This window comes from Uloborus diversus, chromosome 2 (genome assembly GCF_026930045.1).
Source record: "Uloborus diversus isolate 005 chromosome 2, Udiv.v.3.1, whole genome shotgun sequence".
Taxonomy (NCBI): domain Eukaryota; kingdom Metazoa; phylum Arthropoda; class Arachnida; order Araneae; family Uloboridae; genus Uloborus; species Uloborus diversus.
In genome coordinates, this window is record NC_072732.1 from 158,632,517 (window position 1) to 158,656,536 (window position 24,020).

General features: G+C 32.6%; 1 protein-coding gene across 1 annotated transcript in view; it reads left to right on the forward strand.

Moving 5' to 3' along the window:
- Window positions 1-1,457: 1,457 nt before the first annotated feature.
- Window positions 1,458-24,020, forward strand: part of LOC129216620 (nephrocystin-4-like) — a 56,983-nt gene continuing 34,420 nt past the window's right edge. The window contains exons 1-9 of the mRNA XM_054850837.1: window positions 1,458-1,508; window positions 1,669-1,794; window positions 5,507-5,673; window positions 9,594-9,652; window positions 10,534-10,695; window positions 16,827-17,020; window positions 17,665-17,789; window positions 19,091-19,211; window positions 23,085-23,242. Coding sequence (XP_054706812.1) covers window positions 1,458-1,508; window positions 1,669-1,794; window positions 5,507-5,673; window positions 9,594-9,652; window positions 10,534-10,695; window positions 16,827-17,020; window positions 17,665-17,789; window positions 19,091-19,211; window positions 23,085-23,242 — 1,163 coding nt within the window. The remainder of the gene's footprint in view (window positions 1,509-1,668; window positions 1,795-5,506; window positions 5,674-9,593; window positions 9,653-10,533; window positions 10,696-16,826; window positions 17,021-17,664; window positions 17,790-19,090; window positions 19,212-23,084; window positions 23,243-24,020) is intronic.

A 24,020-nucleotide genomic window follows, 5' to 3' on the forward strand; every position in this document is an offset into this window, starting at 1 on the left:
GGGGGGGTCATGTCTTTAAAGGGCCCAACAACCCAAGAAATTTAAAAATAAAAAAGATAAAAACTAGCACTAAGACTAGTTAACACTGCAAATATACACTGCTGGCCTCTGGAGCAATATCCCTACAGATTTTGTTGCAGCGGGGGGAGGGGGGAGGGAGGAACGAAAATTTGTAGATCCCAGCCTGGTACAGAAAATTCATCCTTCCTTTTTACTTTCTTCTACACTAATACAGTAAAACCTGTGTATAACAATACTGTCTATAACGATAACATGTCTATATCAATATATATATATATTTTTTTTGGCCCCAGCAAAATGTCAGCATGAATAATCAAACTGTCTATAACAATAACCTCTCTATTACAATATTTTTTTCAGGTCCCAACATTATCGTTGTAGATAGGTTTTACTGTATATAGAAGAAAGTATTGGATTCATGCAAATGTCGAATATTGACAGATTCGAACGTTTTGAGGTGTGCTGAGTCCATTTCGACCATTTTTGGAAAATGTCTGTCTGTCTGTGTGTGTGTATGTGTCAGGTATGTGTGTGATCAGTTTTTTTTTGACCGCCCTACAGCAAAAACTACCGCATGAAATCGAAAGAAATTTGGTACACTTATGTACCCCTATTGTGAACTTGTGCCCATTGATTTTTGGTGCAAATTCCCCCAAGGGGAGTGGGGCAATGGGATGTTTTTTGAATTTTGCGTGACTGCTATTCCCCAGGAGGTAACTGATGGAATCAAACAAAATTTGGTCCTTATGTTGCCCCTAACAGGTACAGGTCCTGATTCAATTTTGGTGTCAATAACTCAAACGCGGGTTGAGCTATAGAACATTTTTTGTCTTCATTGTTACTGCTGTATCTCAAGAAATAATGAATGTAATCAAACAAAAATTTATCTACAATTAGCCCCTAAAGGGATTCGATTTTGCCATCAGCAGCTGAAAAGGGGGTGGCGCAATCGAACGCCACCCCCCCTCTTTTTTTTTCCATTGTGTGTGCCATATCTAAAGAAGTAATGCTACGTTCTGGATGAAATTTGGAATAAATATGAATCCATATGTAAACAGGCGTAGGTTCTATTTTGGCGCCAATCGCTCCATGGGGGGGGGGGGGGAGGCTGATTTTTTTTTATTTGTGAATAAATATAGCTTTATAATTGCAACAATAAGAAAGATAAATCATAATAGACTGTCATCCTCATATACCTCGTGATTTAAATTGCATGGAAATGATCGGAAATATTATCTCACTGATTTAAAATTTTTAACTGTTGCCATCTTGTGTTTGTTAACAAATAAATGTTTGTAATTATTTTAAGCAAGGCTTTTAAAATAATTTTCAATTTTTCATTCTTTGCTTTGGAGATAAATCAGGAATTAGGATGGTGGTCAATTTTTAGCATGTGTAATTTTGTTTTTGTTGGGAGTATTGCTTCCTCATTAAGCATGGCGAGGGATCAGAATTATAAGAAAGATATAGAAGAATGTTTCATGATGGCAACAACATACTAGTTTGTTTTGGTAGGCTGTTCTCTTATTTTTACATGCCATGTTAACTGTGTCTCGCTATGTAAAAAGTACCAATTTTTAGCAATATAATTAAGTTATATGATAATGAGATTTATGTTTGTCTGAAGTTGTTTCTTTTTTCTTTAAGGTTTCAAAATCTGGTATTTACTATTTGCAAGCAATTTTATTTGATCAAAAGTATAAGCAATTTGTCGGGAACTGCTGGAGAGGGAAAGCAGCTAATGCCAAAAATAAGATGATCACTTTCAACCAGGTATCATTGGTGTAATTTTAATTATAATCAATTGAGCACATAAGCATCTCAGATCCCGATTGAAAGTAACGCTAAACCACATTACTTTTAATGTCCTCGTAATGACTGTAAGGTCATCTTTTCATGAGTTGGATTTTGATTTCATGGTTTTCTATTAAGATTCTAATATAAAAAGAAAGTCGCTAGTGCTCTAGAATTGTCATCCATGTCCGATTAGCAGGAGTTGTAACTGGAATCCTTTAATTACTCAATGTCTGTTGCCTAGATCTCAGTAAATTTAATGCCTTAAGATTTATTAATTTAGTAAAATATGGTTGCATGTGGACAGGGCCAGATTTAGACTTAATGGGGCCCTAAGCTATTTCAGGTATGGGGCCCCTATTGTTGTCCGAACAACTATTCTCTCAGTGGGGTAAGATGCTTTTTTTTTTTGTTTGTTTTTTGTTTTCTTTTGTTCTTCATGATGTGTGTCTCTTTTCCTCTGATACATACAGCCATGTTTTACTTTTTTCTAGTCATTTTTTAATGTGTTTTTTCTGCTATCTTTTTTGGATTGACTTTAAGAGGGGGAATGGTGTTAAGAGAGTGATGCAAGACACCCCTTTAAGTGAAGTGTAGAATATCCCCCTATTGCAAGGGGTCCAGGGGTTTCTCCCCCAGAGGAAATTTTGAAAAATAGATATAAAATTCTGCATTTTGAAGCCCTATAAGAAGGGTAATTGGAGCTACAAAACTATCAGGACATAAATCTTTGGAAAATTAAGATAATAAACAGTAAATAGTTTTTAATTCGAAAAATCAATGACAGCAGTCAACAGAGAGAAAGAGCCAAGGAAGAGGAAAGGCAATGCATTGTTACTTGCTCACATTGGCTTTCAGTACAATTAGTTTATAATCACCCCTCCAATCCACCGACAAATACAACATGAATTACGTAAAAATGATCAATAGTTAAAAATGCTTTAAAAGAAATGGTGTACAGATTTAGAAAATGAAGAAAATTATTAACAAGAGAGTAACATACTGCCTATTTGGACAATTCATAATAATTTGTGCACTTGATAAGAAATAAAATTGGAGCACACTTTACTTAAGATTTTCAAAGACTTATCCAATTATTTTCAAGAACTGTAGAACAATTAAACTACTTAAGGCACTTCATTACTACTTTCCATTCTCTGATATTGTATTACTTCTCTGTTTCAGTATTGTTCTAGCTTTGTAAGAAACAGCTATTAAAAGTTTAAAATTAAAAAAAAAAGCTATAGACGCCTCATAACAAAAACTTCTTTTCAATTACAAGTGGGGCAGAAAACCAAAAGGACTCGAGGAAGTGTAATTTTTTTTTTCATGCTAAACAGATTGACAATATGTAGCAGAAATAAGATAAAAGCAAGCAATAACAAAAGAATTTCCAAAATACTGCATTCGGGATTAAACAAATAGTAAAATATGAAATGTGAGTCACAAAAATTTGTAATATGTTATAAAAACATGAGAGCCATAATTTTTACATTTTTGATGCAGGATGTAGCAAGGAGCTGAATTTGACATATTTTGGTATTCCTTCTACCTCCCATTTGTGGTTTGTAGCCACACTTTACCTAATTTTCAAGTTTTTAAATACTTAAAAATTAAAATTATATTTTCAAGTAGTTTTTTTTTTGAACGAATCATGCAATTTTCCGGGAGTTGGGGCCCCCAACAAAGCAGGGGCCCCAAGCTATAGCTTGCTTAGCTTGTACCTAAATCCAGCCCTGCATGTGGAGTTAAATATGACATGTATGAAACTAGAGCAGTAGTTACTAATGCTGTGGTCAATCACAAAGCCGCAAAGTGTCAAGCAAAGAAGCTTCTGATAGCTTAATTCACAAATAGAATGTGAGGCAGTGAGAAGCAAACAAATGTAAGTGGACTTTTTACAGTTTAAAGTAGAATGCAGATCCTAGATAGGCTTTCATTGAACTTTTTTTTTTCTAAATCATGATGTATAGAAGACCAGAGATACTAGTATAATTTCTTGCCCATAGAGAAAAGGTTCGCCTTTCACTTGTGCAGACTATCTCTAAATTTTAAGTTATGGCACTTACATCCCTTTGCTTCTCATTACCTCATATAGGTTTTGAAATATTTTTAGTTAAAAATCAAAATATCTCAGAGTTAAAATGTAAATAAAAAAACTGTTAATAAATTGTAAATGTGTGTTGTGCTTATTAGCATTGTTTTCTTCATTTATTCTTTAGAAATAGCTTTGTAATTTTACAAAATCAGAGAGAGTGATTAACAAAGTTTTTTTACCAAAAATTATTTGAGAAAATATTTATTGGTGCACTAGTTTCAAACAGTAAAATGAAATAGTAACGTTTTCTCCCTACTGTGATAAATATGTTTCATTATGTGAGCAATTTAGTTGCACTAAAGTTCATAAAGCATTTTAGGTGGTGTGCTTTTATTGTATTGATTTGCAATTCCAAAAATAAAGCATATCTATGCCCTAGTGGTTAGGCATTGGCATCTAATGCTCTAGGTTGAAGGTTTGAAGTCTTTGCCAGTCAGTAGGATCCAAAAATGCAGAAAATTGTCAGCGTCCTTGTCTATATTTGTATATGATTATGTGGCATAGGAAAACTCCCTTGAGTATCTATCCCTCTTTTATATTCTCAGCTGAATTACATTCTTTGTGCGATTTCACATAGTAAGCCCAACTAGTGGGATAATGGTGCAGACTGCAGCATTGAAATTTTTAAGGGCGGGGAGGGGGGGGGTAATGTTATTTTTCTCTTTTTGGGGGGGAGGGATCTTTGCGATATTAAGTGGGGTGCACCTTTGCTCTTAGGGGATGAGGATCCTTGTAGTAAGAGCCCAGGTGAGAGGTCAGAATTTTCAAGGTATAACAGCTGGCCACTGATTGTTGTGCCACATCAAATAACAGATACAAGTCCTTGGATGGGATAAATGAATACCTTTGTGCTGAATAGTAAAGTAAGAAATAACAACGTCAAAATGCACAAATTGCAGATTACTGCAGACAGGGCCGGATTTAGGGAAGGGCAGGCGGGAGCTACTGCCCCAGGGGCCTCCACAACAAAGGAGCCCCCACAATAAAATTTTTACAAAATATCCTGACTTTCACGGGTCGAAAATATCGGATATATACATATATATGAAAATATTCGGATACATATCAAAGTATCGGATATTTTCGAAAATATGATGTTCTTTTCGAACCCTGATTAGGGGCCTCCACTCCTTCGTTGCCCCGGGGCCTCCACACTTCCAAATCCGGCCCTGACTGCAGACATGTGTTAATAGACATCCAACAAAATTCGCTTTTATCGGATGTCTTTTCATCCATAAGCTCATTACTTTTTGCATTGAAAAAGACATTTTTTGTGAAGCCAAAACACATGTCTGCGGTAATCTGCAATTTGTACGTTTTGACATTGTTATTTCTTACTTTCCTTTGATGGGATTCTGTAAATTGTGAGGATGCAATAGGTAACCCTATTGCATCCTCACCCTAAAAGAAACATATTGAAAACTCCCTCAAGGTTGCAAGACTGACTATGTTTGTAGCACTTAATTAAGAATTTTCCTGTGACTTCTATTTTGTTTGCAATAATTTTATGAAGAATAATTCACAAAATGATTTATATTTTGTATGCTTTATTGTAATTAAAATTAAAATTATTGTAATTTGATTTTTTTGCAGAGCTTTTATTTTTACTCTTCCATTCCGGGAAATGAACTACTTCTAGTTGTTGAGCTGTTTACTCGCTCGGATAAGTATAATTGTGACCGAGTTAGTGGTTGGATGTTCTCAGGACTGTCTGCTACTGATGAAGATGATTCAAGTTTAAGAAATTCTGTTTCATATAAGTAAGTGATTGTTTGCTTCCATTTCAATACTTTTTTCATCATGTAACCAATTTAACATATAATACTCAGTGGTTTTGCCATAGGGTATACTATCTACTAGCAAAATTTCTTGCATCAACCTTGACAGATCTTGATATTATACTGACGACTTTAATATTGACGTGTTTTATACTGCATAAAGGTTGCATAAAGATTAAAAAGCAATATTGCAATAAAAACACGTATGGAACATTGCATTCATCTTAAAATACCAATATTGATATTACCTTACAATATCAGCATTGCATACATGTTGATGCCGTCAAGATCGTATTGATTTCATGCTGTCGCCATCAACGTAATTAGTACACAATAGAACAGGTGGACCTTCGTTGATACTTGCGCTTGCGCACAATTCTTTATCCCCAGCATCCCTTGCATTGCTGGCATGTTGTCTTCATCCTTCGACCTTCGATACAGTCGATCCAGGACCTCCACGCTGCAGGTGGCGTTGCATTATTTAGGTTTCGCTAAGTTAGTTGCTTAGTTTTTAGTGTGGAATAGTATTGTTTTAGGAATAACTTATGAATGACTGATAACTGCAGTTGCTTATTAATATAGTACTAGGCAAGCCATATCGCAGACGATGTGCGATCAATGATAGAAATGGCCGAGATCGTCCCTAGACTTTGAAACAAAGGATATGCAGCCCAGAATTTTGTATTATCACTTCAATCTCACGAGTAAGATTAATTCTGTTCTATGATTATTTATGTTATTTTTTAAGATAAATTCATATGTTTTGTCCAGGAGATATTTATATTTTCAATGCTGACATCCATTTGGAAATGTACTTTATTGAATCTATTTATTTACGGCTATCTTTACTCTTAAATGTGCTATAAAAACTTCCGCAATTACTCCTAACCAAGCATTTTATGTCTTTATTATACAATTAGAAGCATGAACTTAAAATAATAATTCAAGTATTACGCAACACGAAAAAAATTTCTTTTTTTAAGTTAAATTGCAAGTACTAATAATATCTTTATATGAATTTACGATCAGATGTCAGCTTTAAGAAAATATTCTTAGGCTAGAAAACCAGTGTCTGGAAGAATAACAGAAATAATTAAGGAAGGAAATTTAATTTTCGAGTTTGAAGTGAAAATAATACAAATAAATAAATAGATAAAACACCTTGCAAACATACTGATTTCATACTGTCATGTCAATGTATCCTGACATTTTCCTGTCATATCAATACGTATGCAAGATTACAAAAGCAAAATCATCTTGCCTAGACCTTTATTTCATGCTGTCATGACAACATCTTGATATTATCCTGTCATATCAATACATAGGCAAGATTACAAAAGCAAGATCATCTTGCATAGACCTTGATTTCATGCCGTCATGACAACATCTTAATATTATCCTGTCATATCAATACTTATGCAGGATTACAAAAGCAGCCTACCTTGATATTATGCTGCATACACCTTGTCAGTCAATATTGTGACAGCCTGCTGACAGTATAAATGGAATAAAATAACAATATTGAGGCAGCATTAATGCAAGATGATTTTTCTTGCATGCCAACCTTTATGCAATACGGAGGCAAGATATTTTGCTTACTGGGCTCCATATACGCCATATTCTCTCAAACTTTTTTTAGCCATATACCCAAGTAACACTGAAACGTTACGTCATCGTTACATCACGTTGCAATCAGTTGAAACATCGTTACCGTCTCCCACGCAACGTGATATCACGTTGCTTTATCGATTCGTTACAAAAAGTGTAATTTTGAAACGTTACATCACGTTGCAAATTTCTTAAATTTGTAACGTTGACAAACAGTTGCAAAAGAAACGTTACTTATCGTTACTTTTCGTTGCACCTTGCCTCGTCTTCGGCAACCTCCGAACCCTAGTGGCCATTTTCAGTAAACAACTTCTGGCTTGCTATGCCGCCATTGTTTTGCTGCTTCGCAATCGTGATCTCTCATCACTTTTAGCGGTAAGTACTTTGTATTATTGTTAGTGTATTATTGTTGATATACTTATTTAATTAAAAAAAAAAGTGTTATCACATATTTTTGTGAAGTTAATGAACCGCCGTTGGTCGGAGTTTGAGTATTTTTCCCACCGTTACTTTATTTATAATATTGTTTGAAAGAATAATGTTAGATGCTTTTATTAGAGTATTTATTCATTGATTTCTTAAAAAGATGCTGAAGCTTGGGGATATGTCCCATTAATAAGCTATAAAAGCGATAAATGATACCATTTTTTACTCATTTAATCGGCTTTTTGCAGAATGATATTGATGAAATAATTGTAACAATTTTTTGAGGAAACTTTTGTCATGTAACTGAAATTATCTTTAGTAATAATACTGCAAATTTTTGTTTCTAGTACTGATGTAAGAGGATTTTTTTAAAACTCTCATACCTTTCGAAAAATATTTCTGGAGTTCTTTAGTAATAATAATAGTTATTTTTTCAAGGATTTATTTATGAAAGAAGTTTTTATTTAATTTGTAGTAATATCGTTAATTTTGACTATTAATAGAACTCCACTTGATGTAAATTCGGCTATGCTATGTTATGCTCTGTTTATTTTTAAATATCAGGACTGCTTTTACAAAATATTGTAAATGAAGCAACAGTGTGAGAATACTCGAACGCCTTTAACGGCATAAGACATTCTATAAATAAAAAAAAAAAATTTTTTTTTTGAAGATTTTATAAAAGTATATTAACAATCATTGCATTAACAAAAAATGCAGAATACTTACTGTATCAAAAATTAAGGGTTCAACGAACCCACCTCCATTCTCACCAAGAAAAAAAAACATTTTTTTTTTTTTTCAAAGCTTAAATAAAATTTTAATACAACGTTTAAAAGCAACGTGATGTAACGTGATAAATAAAGATTAATGTAACGTTTCAAAAATCGTTGATGTAACGTTACTGAAACCGTTGATGTAACGTTACTAAAAACCGTTGCTTTTGCGCTTTGCAACGAGACATATTTTCGCTCTATCAACGTTATCAGTAACGTGATATCAACGCTTCAGAGCAACGTGATGTAACGTGATTTATGTTACTTGGGTAGTGTATACCCTCAAGCTTCAAAATTTTCATACTATGAAATATTATGTGTATGATTGCATATACATATTGTGGGTAATGTATTACTGGGAGTATACCCTTAGAAAAATCGATGGGAGCATCACTGATAATATTGGGTATGTTAAATTGAAATCAAATTTTCTCTGCTTCAATTAGCTTTTCAGAGTTGACTGATTTAGACCCCATTTGAGTAATTTCTAACTGCGCCTCTGGCTTGATGTTGTTTAAAAAAGTGAACAAGTAATTTGTATAGAAAAGAATGTCCATAAGGGGAAACTGCATATTTTACCCTGAAATCTAATTCCTTAACCATGTTTAAGTTTTAGGTAATAGACTTGTTTTAACTGGCATTGCAAATGATTTAGGTTTTTTATACAGTTGAATTTGGTGTCGGGAGGTTTTCCTACTAGTCTATCATTTACTGCATTTTCAAATTATATTTCATTTTAATTTCTACTTTCTACTTGTTATTTAACTTCTCGAAATATTATTTCCTTTTTCAGTATTGTAAAATTCTGAAATAAAATATATATAATGTTCTAAAGCCTATTCTACTAGATAGGACCATAATTTTTTGCAGTAGAGCATGCTTTCCCTATATTTAAATGATATTGTGAGAAAATAGCATTTTATGTCTGTATTTTTTTTATATTTTTAAGCAAAGTATGTAAATATTCTTTTTGGAAAGTAACACTTCCATTCTTGTTCTATTCGTATTTTTATGATTATCACAGGTATTTTATCACTGCTTAAACTAATACTTGTTTTATTGCTCAAAGTTTGGTGTTAATTTTCTTGACAGAATCCCTTTAATTCATGGAACTCCTAATGCCTTGCTGATTTTTAAAGAAGCATCAAAAGGTACTGTACATTTTAAGAATGTTTTTGACTTCACTGCACTTTAGAGTGCCCCCAGAATTTGATTTTTTTTATCAATGTTTACAATCTTCAAATGTGCAAGTTTGGTCTCATATGGCAATCTGAGGATTTTCTATTTGTTGGCAAATGTAAAAATTTGGTACAATGCAATTGTTTGTAAAATTTCTGTTACATATTTTAATGTTTATAGTTTATGCTTTTTCTTGCATTTTCTTTGCTTTTTATTAATTAAGTACTGTAAAATCCCTCTAATGAGGACACTAATGGGACACTTTTTTTTGTCCGCAATAGAGAGGTGTCCACAGGACAGGGGTTTTATAATGCTATTTGCATTGGAACTGGGGAATTAAAAATTGTCCGCATAAGAGAGGTGTCCGCCTTTGAGGGGTGTCCGGAGGCCTAGGAGGGGTTTTACTGTATCCATATTTTTGTTTCAGTTTCAGTATGATTTAGAAAATTTTGCAAATTTTTCTCTATATGTTTTAAAAATTTGGTACAATCTGTGCATAAATTTTATCTACAGTTAAACCTGTAACGTTGACCACCTGTCTAAGTTTACTGCTTTTACCAAGTGCAGAATTAGTCCTACATACCACCTGTCCAAGTTGACCACTAAAGTATTGCACTGCAAGTGGCCAACTTACACAGGTTTTAGTGTGTACTGTGTTTGCTACTATTTTAATGCGTATAATTTATGCTTTTTTATTGCCTTTTTACTGTTCTCATGGATGTATATTGCTGCCATCATAAATGGCATGCTGGCACCAAAAAAAAAAAAAAAATTAAGGGGGCACCCAAAACTGAATTTTTACCATTTTTTTATGATAGAAATTACTGACCATTATTTTCTTTCTATCATTTAGGCATAAATGTAAATAACCATTCAACAGGGATGGAAATGTCACTAACTTTGTCTCCCTATCCCACACTGCTGAAGATTGCTCATTTGGTGCCAAGAAATATATTGATTGATCCTACGTATGAAGTACCAGGTGTTGTTCCCATCCCTTCTGATGTTTTGAATAGTACGTAGTATAACCTTTAAGTCATAGTGTACCAATTGTTCAAACTTTGATAATTTATGGGATAAAACTTTGATCCTTGTTTTGTGTTGATCTTCCAAATGAAAATGGTTGATGTACAGTTTAATGTTTGATTTACTGTAAGGCAATGAAATGACTTTTGTATTTATGTAGTATTTAAAACAAAATGTAAAACAGAGATTTTTTTTTATTCTTCTGTCTGCAGCAAAAAAGTAACTTGTAGTTAGATTTTATGAACTTTTGACAGTCGGTTTTAATGCATTAATGTTTTTTAATTAGCTAGCTGCACTGTCTAACTCAAAAATGAAATTAATATCAAGTGATACATGTTCAACCCTAAAGCCTGAACGAAAGAGGACAAATTTCATGTAAAGTTTTCCATCAGAATAATGACAATAGTCTCTAAAAACCCCTATTATAGTAAGGACATTAGTCCCTAAAAATTACCATATGAATAAGAACACTATATTTGGAAAAAAACTTAACCTACCAACATTGCAATACTGTGATTAGGATGTTTAGCCTTCACAATGCTGCTAAGTTACGTTTGTCTCTAACGTATTCCCTAAAAGAATGAAAACAACAGTTCTAAAATAAAGTCAAGACCCCCCTTAAAAATCCCAAACCCTATCAAAATGTGCCTGGCACTTCATGTGCTCTCTCAATTGTTACACCACTTCTTGACAGAAAAAGAAACTCAGGGAGCATGAAGTAGGACCAAAATTTTCTTCTGAATAAATGATGAGAAATATAGCTAAAATTTACATTAAAATAAAGTCAACAACCTTAAAATGTGTTCAATAGACCCTACAAAACTTCATTCAAAGAAAGACAGCATTGTTCACATAAAGAAAACTCCCAAAAGTCATCATTACTATTCGGACATTAGCCTCAAAAAGATAAAAAGCCCATTAGCATGAGAGCAACAATCCCTAAAAATTTCAATTCGATTGAAAATAATGATTCATAAATAAAGTGAACATTCCTTTGAAAATTATAATTGGAACAAGAACAATAGTACCCCAGAGCTTCCCCCAGGATTAAAAGAGGGCAAGGGCTGATTTTTTAAAAAGAGCACTTTTTTTGAGAAAAGGGCATTTTTTCGAAACTAAAAGGCATGTTATTACTTCAAAGCATTAGTGGATGTAGTCGTAGGATATATGCTGTTATTCTTGGATTCAAATGTCTTACTGTCGCAACAATAAAAACTTTGAAACATTCATGAATCACTTCCTAAAACAATTGATATTTTTATAATCATTTAACACTAGAAAGACGGAGGGGCCTGTGTGGCCCCTCGCATAGTTTGTTGTTTAATAACTCGGATAATGGCTAACGGAACATAATGTAACTTCCTGACTTTTCATTATATGACACTATGTGAATGCTTGTTAAATCATTTTATCATACGCCTCATAGTACTGTAAATATTGATCCTTATACCTAGAAAGACGGGAGGGGCCACAGTGGCCCCTAAGCTTTTTTACAATTAAAAAAAAAAAATTCTTTCTTTCTCCTAATTGATCTAGCATAAAAAAAGGCCATTCTCTCTGGTTTAACCTGTAACTTCCGCTTTATACAGCCAGTTGGATATCCAAATGCTATAAACAGTACTGACTGCTTACCAGCCTAATGGTAGCCATTGCTCTTGAAAAGAAAAACTGATCCAAACTTTTGGCCAGTATAGAGAGAAATACTACAAATAATTGCATACTAAGTTTTTATTTAGTCACGAAAGAAGGTGCATTGGGCATGTGGACACACTCAGGAAGAATTTTTAAAATAATTCACCCCAAAAATGGGTATTGGCCACATTGGCCCCTTCAGTCTTTCTAGGTATACAGAAAATGTCAGTCGTTCTAGTGTTAAAACAGTGGCGGGCAACCAGTCGATCACAATCGAACAGTCGATCTCGAGCTCGTTTTCAGTCGATTCTTACAATATTCTAAAACTTTTTTTAATTCAGAATGCCATAAAAAAACATTATTTTCTGCAAAAGAATTTGACAGAAATTCTGCAACAAAAGTTATTTTAAACATTTACAGAACTTTTTATTATTTCTGGAAACTGGAGGAGCCCCAACTTCTAATATTTAAGAGAAATATTTATTTCTTACTTTTGCTATTGAAAAATGTCCACAAAAGGTAAAATGAATTTGCAGATCAATCTTTTTTCGAATGTCGTACACATTTTCAAAGTAAGACTACACTGTTTTGAACAACATTTTACCAATGCAATGCCACAGAGAGGGGAGATTCCATCCCCCCCCCCCTCCCGTCCTGAATTTGACTTTGGCGATCGCCGAACTTGGAAAGTAGATCGGCACCAAATTTAGGTTGTTGATCGCTGATTTAAAAGAAATATGATAGCTAGCTAATTCTTTCAGCTGTTGTTAGATGTAACTTCAAAAACTTTTAAGTCCCAAAGTAATAATTGCTCTTGTAGTAACCACCACAGTAGAGAATCAAAAGCCAATATTTGGCGACAGTTTGAAAGAACTTGTATTTATTTTCAATACTTAGGTCATTTGTTTTCAAATGAAATGTCCAAAATCATCCAGATTTGGCTTTTACAAGGCTGAATTCTTTGTATTTTTCTCATATTTTTACCTTTCTTTGATGCCAGGTGTCACGCGAAATATTAGCGTTTTGCTGTACATCTACAGCAATCTTTTAGCATCTATTTTCGATTTTCGATATTTCTTATTATTTTTTCAGTAGTACTCAATGTGAAGTATACTGAGCAAAAATACAAACGTATTTTTCGGACCAAAAAATGCTTGGCGTGCATATAAACAAAATAATAAAATAAAATGTGTTATCCACAAATTACACATGAAAACATCTGTTTCAGCAAGTAATCGCGATTTAGATTATGATAGACTGAAATAAAAATACAATTAAAAATGAATTTGCAGCGAAAAAAAAAAAGGAAAAAAGGAAATCAAAAAAAATTGGCTCGGATTTCGAACGTTGACGAATTTCAGGTCTGGATTTGTGGCACTCCACTGCACGTGGTTAATTTTAATTCAAAATGTAAAAGCGCTATAAAAAACTTGAATTTGAATGAAAGATTATAAAATGCAGAGCTAACTAAACGTTTATCTGGCTGGAAGAAAAGAGTTAGAATTAGATTAAAACATATATCAATTGCATAAAGAACTACTTCCCTTGTCAGGAAGCGATAAAGAGGAATGATGACAGCCAGTAGTCTTTGCTGGAAATTAGTGTAAACAGCCCCCCACTATTGAATAAAAGGGGATGCAAACCCAGAGGCAAGGAGTCAGGAAGTGATTCTGGTAATTCAGCAATGGCTTATCAGTAGTGTTCCCAAAGTGAAAGGCCCTTGGGAGAACATTGTTTAGTCTCTACAATGCCCAGGTCACTTTTTATCCCTTGTGGTAACTGATAATGGAAGGTATGCTTTACTCATAGTCAGCTCAATGGCAATCCAAGTTGGGAGGAGAGGGGGTGGGGCAGATATTCACCATTTTCGCTTAGAAGAAAGACATTGTAAGAGAACAAGGGGAGGAGACACCTTCTTTTCCTAGCAAGAATCTTAAATCAAAAGGGCGCCAGTTCATGAGCAAATCGGCAATCAGGGTGCCATATAGGGATAAAGTGGCAAGTTGGGCGTTTTCTAAGAATCAAAAGGACAAGTTGGGCGCGTTCTAAGAATCAAGGGGCAAGACTGGTGCAGTGCCCTCCTGCTCAAGCCTGGGGGAGGTTCTGATTACCCAAAATTCTTCATTAGAAAAAAGAAAACTTTTTTTAAACATCTCCATTAGAATAAGGAAAGCAGTCTCTAAAATCCCTAATAGAATAAGGGTAACAATTTTCCAATACTTTCAACCTTCTCTTTAAAAATTACAATCTGCAGAATAGAAATAGTTCCAAAAAACTACTATTGAGAGTGTGGATTTTTTTTTTTTTTTTTTTTTTTAACAGCATCAACATTGTACCTTAAAAACCTCATTGGAATTGAAACAACAGCACCAAAAAATCTTTTGAATTAGGGCAATGTTCCCCCAAAGTCCTCAGTGGAGTAAGAATGCCAGTCCCTCAAAATCTGCATCAGCATAGACTATTCTTAAGTAACTTTAAAACTATAAATCTATAAGTCCCAATCAGATTAAATACAACACATTAGTGAAAGATTTTATTATAAATTCAAAATAAAATTTTTAGTGATTGTCTTAAGCTGCGCAGTTAACAAATAAATAAGTTTTAAGCAGAGAAAACCGAATCTAAAGGAGAAAATTTCTAAGCTCCCATTATCAGAGAAGCCTAAAAACAGCTGAAGAATTTTATTTGTTCGCACTCTTGCAAAAATGGCAGCAGCATAGCATTTATTGAGCTAAATTCATGCTATTAAAAAAATCAATATCTTGCGTAGATCATTTCAAATGTCCAATTTGAAATCAAGTTTTACTTGAAAAGGCTTATATAACTTCTTTTTTTGCTAATATAAGCAGCTTTTTGAACATAGGGCAAATCTACGGCTGCATTGTAATGGGCTTTCCAATGGTGCAAAAGTAGACTCTCTGTGATAGTTATTTCAAGTAAAACCATTTTTCGATCCTGAAGTCAAATTTTAGCAGTTCAATACTACTTTTAATGTTTGAAAAAAACCTATGACCCTTCCTAGGTGCCAAAGTATCTGTGTACAAAATTTGGCAAAGATGCAACGTAAACAGTGGATTTGCATAGGGAGCATACATACACACACACACACGCATGTATTCTCTGTTTTGTTAGTATTGATATTTCGATTAATAATTTTTTGATGCTGTCTATTGAATTTAGCTTGTTGTCACAGAACTTAGCTTATGATAAATAGTGTAAGACATGGGCACCCATATGCAAAATTTTAAGGGGGGCTCAGATGCACCCCCCTCGCCATGGTTTAGCAGGATATTTTCTCCATAGAAACCGATTTCAGTACAGATTAGAGTTATAGTTTTATATTTTTAATAAATTATTCATTAATGGCTGGAGAAGAAATGTTTTTACATTTTTTGCAAAGAAAAAGTACTCAAAGCAAGGAAGTTCTAATTTCTAAGGTGGGGCTTAAGCCCTCACTTGCACCCCCCCCCCTATATGGGCGCCCTTGGTGTAAATTTGTAAACACTTATTAGCATTTAACTTACTGTATTACCCCGCATTATCCGGCATGCCTCAAAATTCAGGGGTCACCAGATTTTCATTAAAACTTGCCTGGTCCTTTCTGGCATGCCAGAAAAATTGAGGTTAGGAAAAAAAAATAATACTATAAAAATATATGTTTAGCTTAAAAAATAATGCAAGTTCTATAGATATCTTATTATTATTTAAGTAACAATTTAATTTTGTAAAAGTATTAACTAACATTGTCATTTGTTATTTTAACTGGAAAAATGTTATTAAATAAGGAATAATTTTATAAAAATTAAATTAAAACCGAGCAAACAGTTAAGCAGTAAGTTACAACCCCCAGTGTTAAAGAATTTACCAGAGCTATTCAATAAATAAAAATTAAACTCACCTCTCTAAAAGGAACCTAAAGTAATTCATTTTAAAAAATTATCAACAAATCGCAGTAACAATGATTGCTTCTGAATTGATTACATTATTGGCATATAATTAAATCTGTTAATAATGACCTACCATAATTAACAAGCACACATTATATGCAATGCACAGTTGGAACTGAATGGGAAAATTTGCCTTTGTTTTGTTGCAAAATAAACCTCAAATTATCCGGCATGCCAAAAAATTTTAATTTCACGGCATGTTGGTCAACCTCACTTTTTTCCGGCATGCCGGATAATGCGGGGTTACGCGGTATGTAACAAGGCATGAAATCTTTGCTTAAAAAACTGCAGAGTTTAATTCAGTTAGCCTCAACCAAAATGTAATGTATTTGTATAGAAACAATTATCTTTATTTTGTGCAATATTAAAAGGGACTGAGTTAAAATTAGTTGTTTATTTGGACTAGTGTATTTACAGGTAATAAGAATTTACAATAAATAGACAAAAATAGGTTTCCTAAATGTATATAATATATATTTGCCTTGTAAATAACTTGTAGAATTAAGTAATGTTTAATTTTTATTTGAAATATTTATTTTAGGCTCCAGCTACAGTTTCAAGCCTCAGTTACAAAAGTGTATCACTTTCGAGCTTGAGAGACTTCGTATCAAAGTTCATCCATCGTTAGAAATAGCCGAGAGAAATGTCCTTCAAAAAATCAGAACAGAGCATGAAGAAGCTGGCTCCACATTTGAAGTTACTTCAAAGGCTTGTATCATTGAAAGACGGCTTCAGGTAAGTTATTTTCATGTTTTAAAGAGTTATGACTGAATGCGTAGAGTGAGCGGCAGAGTGGTGTAGTGGTTAGGCATTGACCTCTTGGGCCCAAAGGCGCAGGTTCGAACTTCACTCTAGTCGGTGACTTTTCAATATGCAGAAAATTGGCTGCCTTCATGTCATATGAGTATGCGGCATGTCCATCGTGTACTCATTTGACTTTGAGTACACTTGGCAAAATTAAAATTCTTAGTGCAGTTTTGCATCGAAGACAGCCCAGGTACCTCTCTCTTGGAGACACTGGGCATCAAAATGTTTTTTTTTCTCCCCTTCTTGTAAATTCAGGTCCGGGTATTCATTTTAAGCTTGATCAGACTTGAAATACGTTCTGCAAAACTGTTGTGATATTTCTTCAGATTTGCCATTTTTAGAACCCTTTTAAGCTACCAAAGTGCGCTCTTCACTTCTCTGTGGGTGGCATGGTATGTACTACAAATGATGTTGTGCATCTATATCTGTCACTTCATTTTATGTTCCATGATAATGTTAAACAATTGATTTCATTTGAATCAGAGCAACTTTCCTACTGAACTCTGCACTTTTAATCAGAGCATATAAATTTGAAAAATTTAGTGCAAAATTTTATGTTTTTTCCTTCCAAGGTGGATATTCATAACGGTTATTGCTTCATACAAGAGCCTGATTATTATCACCTGCATGTAGAATCTATTGTTACGCCTATCACAGGGAAAAGTCTCCATCGATCAACAAGTATGGGATCATTAAGGTAAGAATATAAAAACACCTTATTTTTTATTATGTACATAGTCTTTTTTTATTGATGCAGTAAAATCTTACTTCAGCAATACAGCAGACTACCCATTAATAATTAAATGAAGGTTTGGTCCCATTTAAATTGCCACTAGGATAATGTTTAAAAAATCTCGTTTTAGCAAAGTAGTTGTTTCCCAAAAATCTGCCACTACAAAACAATTTTTAGTTTTTTTTTTTGAGAACTCAATGAAATAAAAAACTTCTGTGGTTCAAAGCGTAAACCCTAATGGATTTTTATCTGCAGATGACAAATTGTTAATTTGGTGTGTGTTGACAGAAATTCTATTTTCAATCTTCAGATTCACAGAATTCTGCAAAAAAATCTTTTTTTTTTTTTTTGAGCAGTTGCATTTATGTTTATTCTCAAGTGATGTGATGTAGCAACTGTTTACTTTTTTCATAATTTGAAGCATAATCAATTGTGTTTTATTAACTTGTATGTTTTTAGCTGGCATATGAGATCATTGCCATAACTACAAAACACTGCACAGGAAAGAAAGAAATTTCATCACAACTGGTATTCTTTTTAAATTTGTTTTTTTCCCTAGAGTTGGAAAAAATAATGAAATAAAAGCATTTGCTGCTAATTGGCGGAATTCTGTGGTTTCCAATATTTAAATTCTCCAAATTCTGCAAAAAAAAAAAAAAAAAAAAAAAAAAAAAATCAGTTTCTTTTTTTTCTTTTTTTTCCCCAGTAATTACATGTATATTTATTCTGAAGTACTGTGATGTAGGGGCTGATTACTCCTTTCACAATTTGAGGTATGTTCAATTATTTTTTATCAGCATAGTTGTATGTTTTTTGCAAGCACATGAGATCATTGACACAAATACAAAACACTGTATAGGAAAGAAAGAAATTTCATAGAATATTCACCCCCCCCCCTCCCATGGCTTTTTTTGACTAAATATAGGAATTGGGCAACTCACTGAGGTGTGTTTTTTATTCAGTTTTTTGTATTCTAGTATTTTTTTCTTGTGCTTTCGACTAAAAACTTTTTTATTCCTTTGGAAGGGAAAAAAGGTGAAATGAAACAATTTATGTAACTTTTCAAAATCCAAAGCTGTTTTTTTAACTGGCTGCTGGCGTTACTTTTGTGTAACATTATTTCTGTTTCAAGAATAGAGTTTTGTGTGAATTTTACTATAATAGAATTATCAATTGAGTCTGTATTTGCTGTTCTAAAATAGTATAAAATCTCTGTTTACATTTTCACATTATTTTCGTTCCACTTATTTTTTTATTTCTTTCAGCCTTTCTAGAGATGAAAATCTTGTTCTAAGAAGTGATATTAAACTTCCTAATGTTCCTGATGATCCAAACATATATATAGTGTTCTTACTTGAATACATAATTTCATTACCAAGCTCTAGTGTGAGTAGTTTTTGGAAATACAAATTCTAAATACAAAATATTTATTAAAATGAATTATTTTTGTTTGAATATAATCAATGAATTATAGAATTTTTTTATTTAATAGAGTAATAATAATAATAATAACAGTGATAACAATAATAAAACAGTCGCCACCGCTTATATGAATCACATTTGTTTTAACAGTTTTGATTCTATAAAGCGGCTAATTTAATAACACTGGATTGTGTTCTGTATTTCAAGATTTGATTCATTGACGCGGTTGATTTAATAAACCGCTGATTCAATTAACCGGCGTCCACTGTAAAATAAACGTAATAATATTTCATAAAAAAGTTAGTTATGCAGTGCTAAAGTAAGTCAAAAAATATTAATAATAATAAATTTATAGCATATACTTTTCAATGATTTAAAGCACACCCACAATTTTTTTTTCAAACTTTTTATGCATATTAGGAAAGTATTTATTGATTGAAAAATATTTCTGCTATTGTAATTTGTTTTATTAATTAAAGTTTTAACTCTTAGTAAAATCAAATTCTGTTTAAAATATGTTTTTTCACTTTATTTTTCATTAAAATGTGTTCCAATCTTATCGGGGCTCCAAAATTCATGGTTTTCTTTTCCAAATTTCTAAAAATATTTAGTTTTATGAATCTATTAACAAATACAAATACAAAAGTGACGACCAGCAACAGGCTCTGGGCCCAGCTAGACTGGTCCTAGTCAATTTACAATCCCCAGTGAAGATCAATGGCCCTCTTAAAACTATCTACTCCCTTGCTCATTACCACCTCTTCCGGTAAACTGTTCCAAGGTTCCACTACCCTGCTAAAAATAATAATTTTTCCTAACATCCATGTTAGCCTGAGATTTAAATAGCTTAAAACAATGACCCCTTGTCCTGTTTTCAGTGCTTAACTTCAACCCCGTAACATCTTTCATTTTAATAAATTTAAACAGCTGAATCATGTCCCCTCGGTCTCTTCTTTGCTCAAGACTGTACATTTTTAGCCTTCTAAGCCTGGAATCATAGTCTAAGTGAGAAAGTTCATTTATTTAGCCTTGTAGCTCGCCTTTGAACCCTTTCCAATACATTAATGTCTTTCTTAATAAGGAGACCGAAACTGAACAGCATACTCCAAATGAGGTCTTACCAAACTTCTATATAAGGGCAGAAGAACTTCTTTAGATTTGTTTGAAATAGATCTATTGATAAACCCAAGCATCTTATTGGCCTTGTTACTAGCAATGCTGCACTGTTGGCTAAACTTTAAATCCTGACTTATTAAGACCCCCAGATCAGTAACTTTGTCTGCCTGACTAATGACTGAACCATGCAAATAATAACTTGTAGATCCCTAACCAACTTTTCTTGCTATTATTGCCTTTTAATGATTCCTTTATTTTACCATGAATGGGTCATTATTTTTTTTAAATATTTTTTAAGTGCTTAAAATGTTGAGAGGCACCTTTTCAACAGTAAAACTAGCCATTCATAAATCTATAAAGCTTTTGCATAACTTTCAAGACATGAATATTTTTTCAAAATTTTTTGGCTGTTTGGATATTTAATCTATTAATTCAATTTTATTAATATTGTCTTCAATGATCAAACTCAAACCTGGAAAGTTTAAATGTATGAGTTAGCATTTAAACATTAATATTTAAGTGCTTTATCAACTGTTCTTTTGCTCTTTTTTAATATGTTAAGCCTTATAATTTGCTGTGCAATCAATGTTTTGTTGATGAGTTATTTATGTTATAGGGGAGAGAATGTTGTACCTCTGGACAATTTTCATATTTTAATTTTTAACATCAATTATTTGAATCAAATTTAAAATCTAAAAGTACGTTAAAATACCCCGTGCTATGCAATATATTTTTCAAAATTCATACAGTTTGAAAATAAAATATTGCCAGCGATTTAAAGTAAAAGTTCCAGGCTGTCCCAAGGTACAACATCGTATTGTACCTTGGGACAGATCCTGTTGTATGATGGGAAAGTATTCATGATTCAGGAAACAGCCATGTGCTTGAACAAATTTTGCACCAGGAAACAAAAACAAAAATAAATTTACATGGTGGTGAATTGAATCATGAGTATTTAATAATGAATTATTATCTAACACTAAATGTGTTTAAAAGACTACGTAAAGTTAGAACATTGTTCTATTTTCCTAAACATACTTAATTATTATTAACCATGCATATGTTGTACCTTGAAACATGTTTTATGGTACAAAATGTTTGACTGTCCCAAGGTACTATCACCACATGGTTTAAGAAAAACCAAAATGATGGTCAATCAAGATGCGCTATCATTATTTTCTCATATAAGCAAATTATTTAAAGTACCTCTCTTTTATAACAAAATAAAATTCAGTTGATTAAATTTACAAATTCAAAGGTAGAAAATGAAATAAAAATGAAGAAATTATTTACTTTTGAGTCATAAAATTTTCTTTTTCTCACAAAATCGTCAATTTTACTCATTTGATGCTGATTTTTTCTATGGCACCATTTAGTGGTGAAAATTACTATTAGAGATTACAAAAACATGGCTGCTAAAGATAGATTCTGAGAAATTAGCAGTGTCCCAAGGTACAACACTCTCCCCTATTTCTGTAACTTACAATGCACAGGAATTTTGTTACATTATGCTCCTAATGATATATGGCAGTATTTCAGCTGATTTATATTATTGAATGATTAGTATTTTCTTATAATTAATTCACTCACAGAACTTAAATTAATGCAAAATATATTAATTAATATATTTTGCATTTTAATATTTTGCTATTTAATACTAATACAAAAGGGCTGTAGAAGTAATTCTTTCATGAAATTTGTTTAGTGCAATATAGAAAATATAATTTAAAAGCAATTAGCATGAATAACTTTCTACCATTTAATCCATAACAGACAAACAATGCATTAACTGCCTCAGTTGAAATGCATAATTTTAAATCACTATGGTGAAATAAAATGGATGTAGCTCATATATTATAAATTGGGTATGCTGATAAAAACTGGGCTGCATGTGAACCACCAAGATTTTTGATCCAATTGAAAAAGGGTAACATTATCTTGGAATTGCCTGGAAGTAAAGCACTGAATTCTCAGCTCTTTTCCAAAAAAAAAAAAAAAAAAACTTTGAATACTTTTGATCCTAAGTTTTATGTTCTATTTATTTATATGTACTTTTGAGTCACATTGAGAGCTAGGCTATGTTTTGCTACCATAAAAAGTTATCATTTAGAAAGTTGAATGACAAACAAAAATAAATGGAATCAAAATTTAACAAAGAATAGAGTGACTTTGAACATAAGAAGATTATCTTTTTAACTTTTATGAAATGCCTGTGACTATTTTTAAACAAATTTTATTTTTATTTTAGCAATCCCAAATCATTTCATCAGTGAATACAGGCCCCACCTGTAATATAGCCATTGCTTGGGGATGTCTCACGCTTGGTACTTTGAAAAGTAACCAAACACATAATGTTAAACTTACACATTGTACTGACATTTCACCTCATGAACATTTTTTTCTGAAGACCACAAATGAATTTGAGTTGAATTTTCGTTCATTTTCTCTCTCAAAACAGGTGTGTATTTACTGTTATTAATACCATTAGTATTTTGATTGTTGTTAATATTATCACTATGATGTGGATGATGTTTTCAACCATTATTACTTTATCATCCCCTGATCATGAAAAATGTTCTGTACCTGCATAGATTGAGTGCAGATTTTTCTCATTTATGCATTTAACTTTTTTTTTCAATGTACAAATAACATTGAAATATTTAAATGTGCTTCGTTTTGAATATGTTCTAACGCATAAATAAAATATCTGTATGTTTTCAGGGTAAAAATTCGACAGCTTCTGTTATCTCAGTCGACAATACTAAATCTGTTGATAGCACACCTGAGAAAACACACATGTCAGTTGAAACATCTTACTTTTCATCGCCAGCACAGAAGAACTCTGGTCCAAAACATAAGTCACTTGGAGATATTCCTATGTAAGATGTGTTGTCACTCTCATTTTTTTGTTATTTATGTTTGCACTTTTTTTTTCACAGTATTAATTTGTAGACGACTATATCAAGCGATAGAGCATTCTATTGTTCTTTCAGTGTAGCAATACTTTAGGATACACTGTGTATCTTCTTAGTTTTAGTTGTCTGATTTTGTGGCTGCAAATGAATGTGAGTTGAATTTTCATTCAATCTCTCTCTCTCGAAACAGTCAAACTCTAGATTAGCAGTCGCCAGTTGCCAAGGGTAACCATTTTATTGAAAATGGCTACCAATGAATTAAGTTCCAATTGCCAATAGTGGCTTTATTTGTTGAAAATAATATATCGCTACAATAAACCACTTCCAATCCATCACTGCTTTTTTTTTTGTCATGTTCAGTGCATCAGTTGACCCCACCTAGCCAACGTAATTCATAAAAAATACATTACATGCAATTTTGTTTGTTATTTTTAGAATATTTTATTTTTTAAATTTGTTGTTAATATTACTAATAGCGACTTTTTTTCAAAAACGGCTGCTAAATTGTGCCAAAGCTGTGCTATAGTGACTTACCAATTTTTGTGACTTTGGTAGCCAGAGGCTACTACTCGGAATTCCTAGTCTAGAGCTTTACAAAACAGGGACATATTTATTGTTACTCATAATGTTATTAATATTATGATTGATGTTGTTATTATCATTGTAATGAGGGTGATATTTTTACCCACTTTAAATTAATTTTATTGAACATTTCTGTTTTTTCCTAACATAGTTCTTTTTT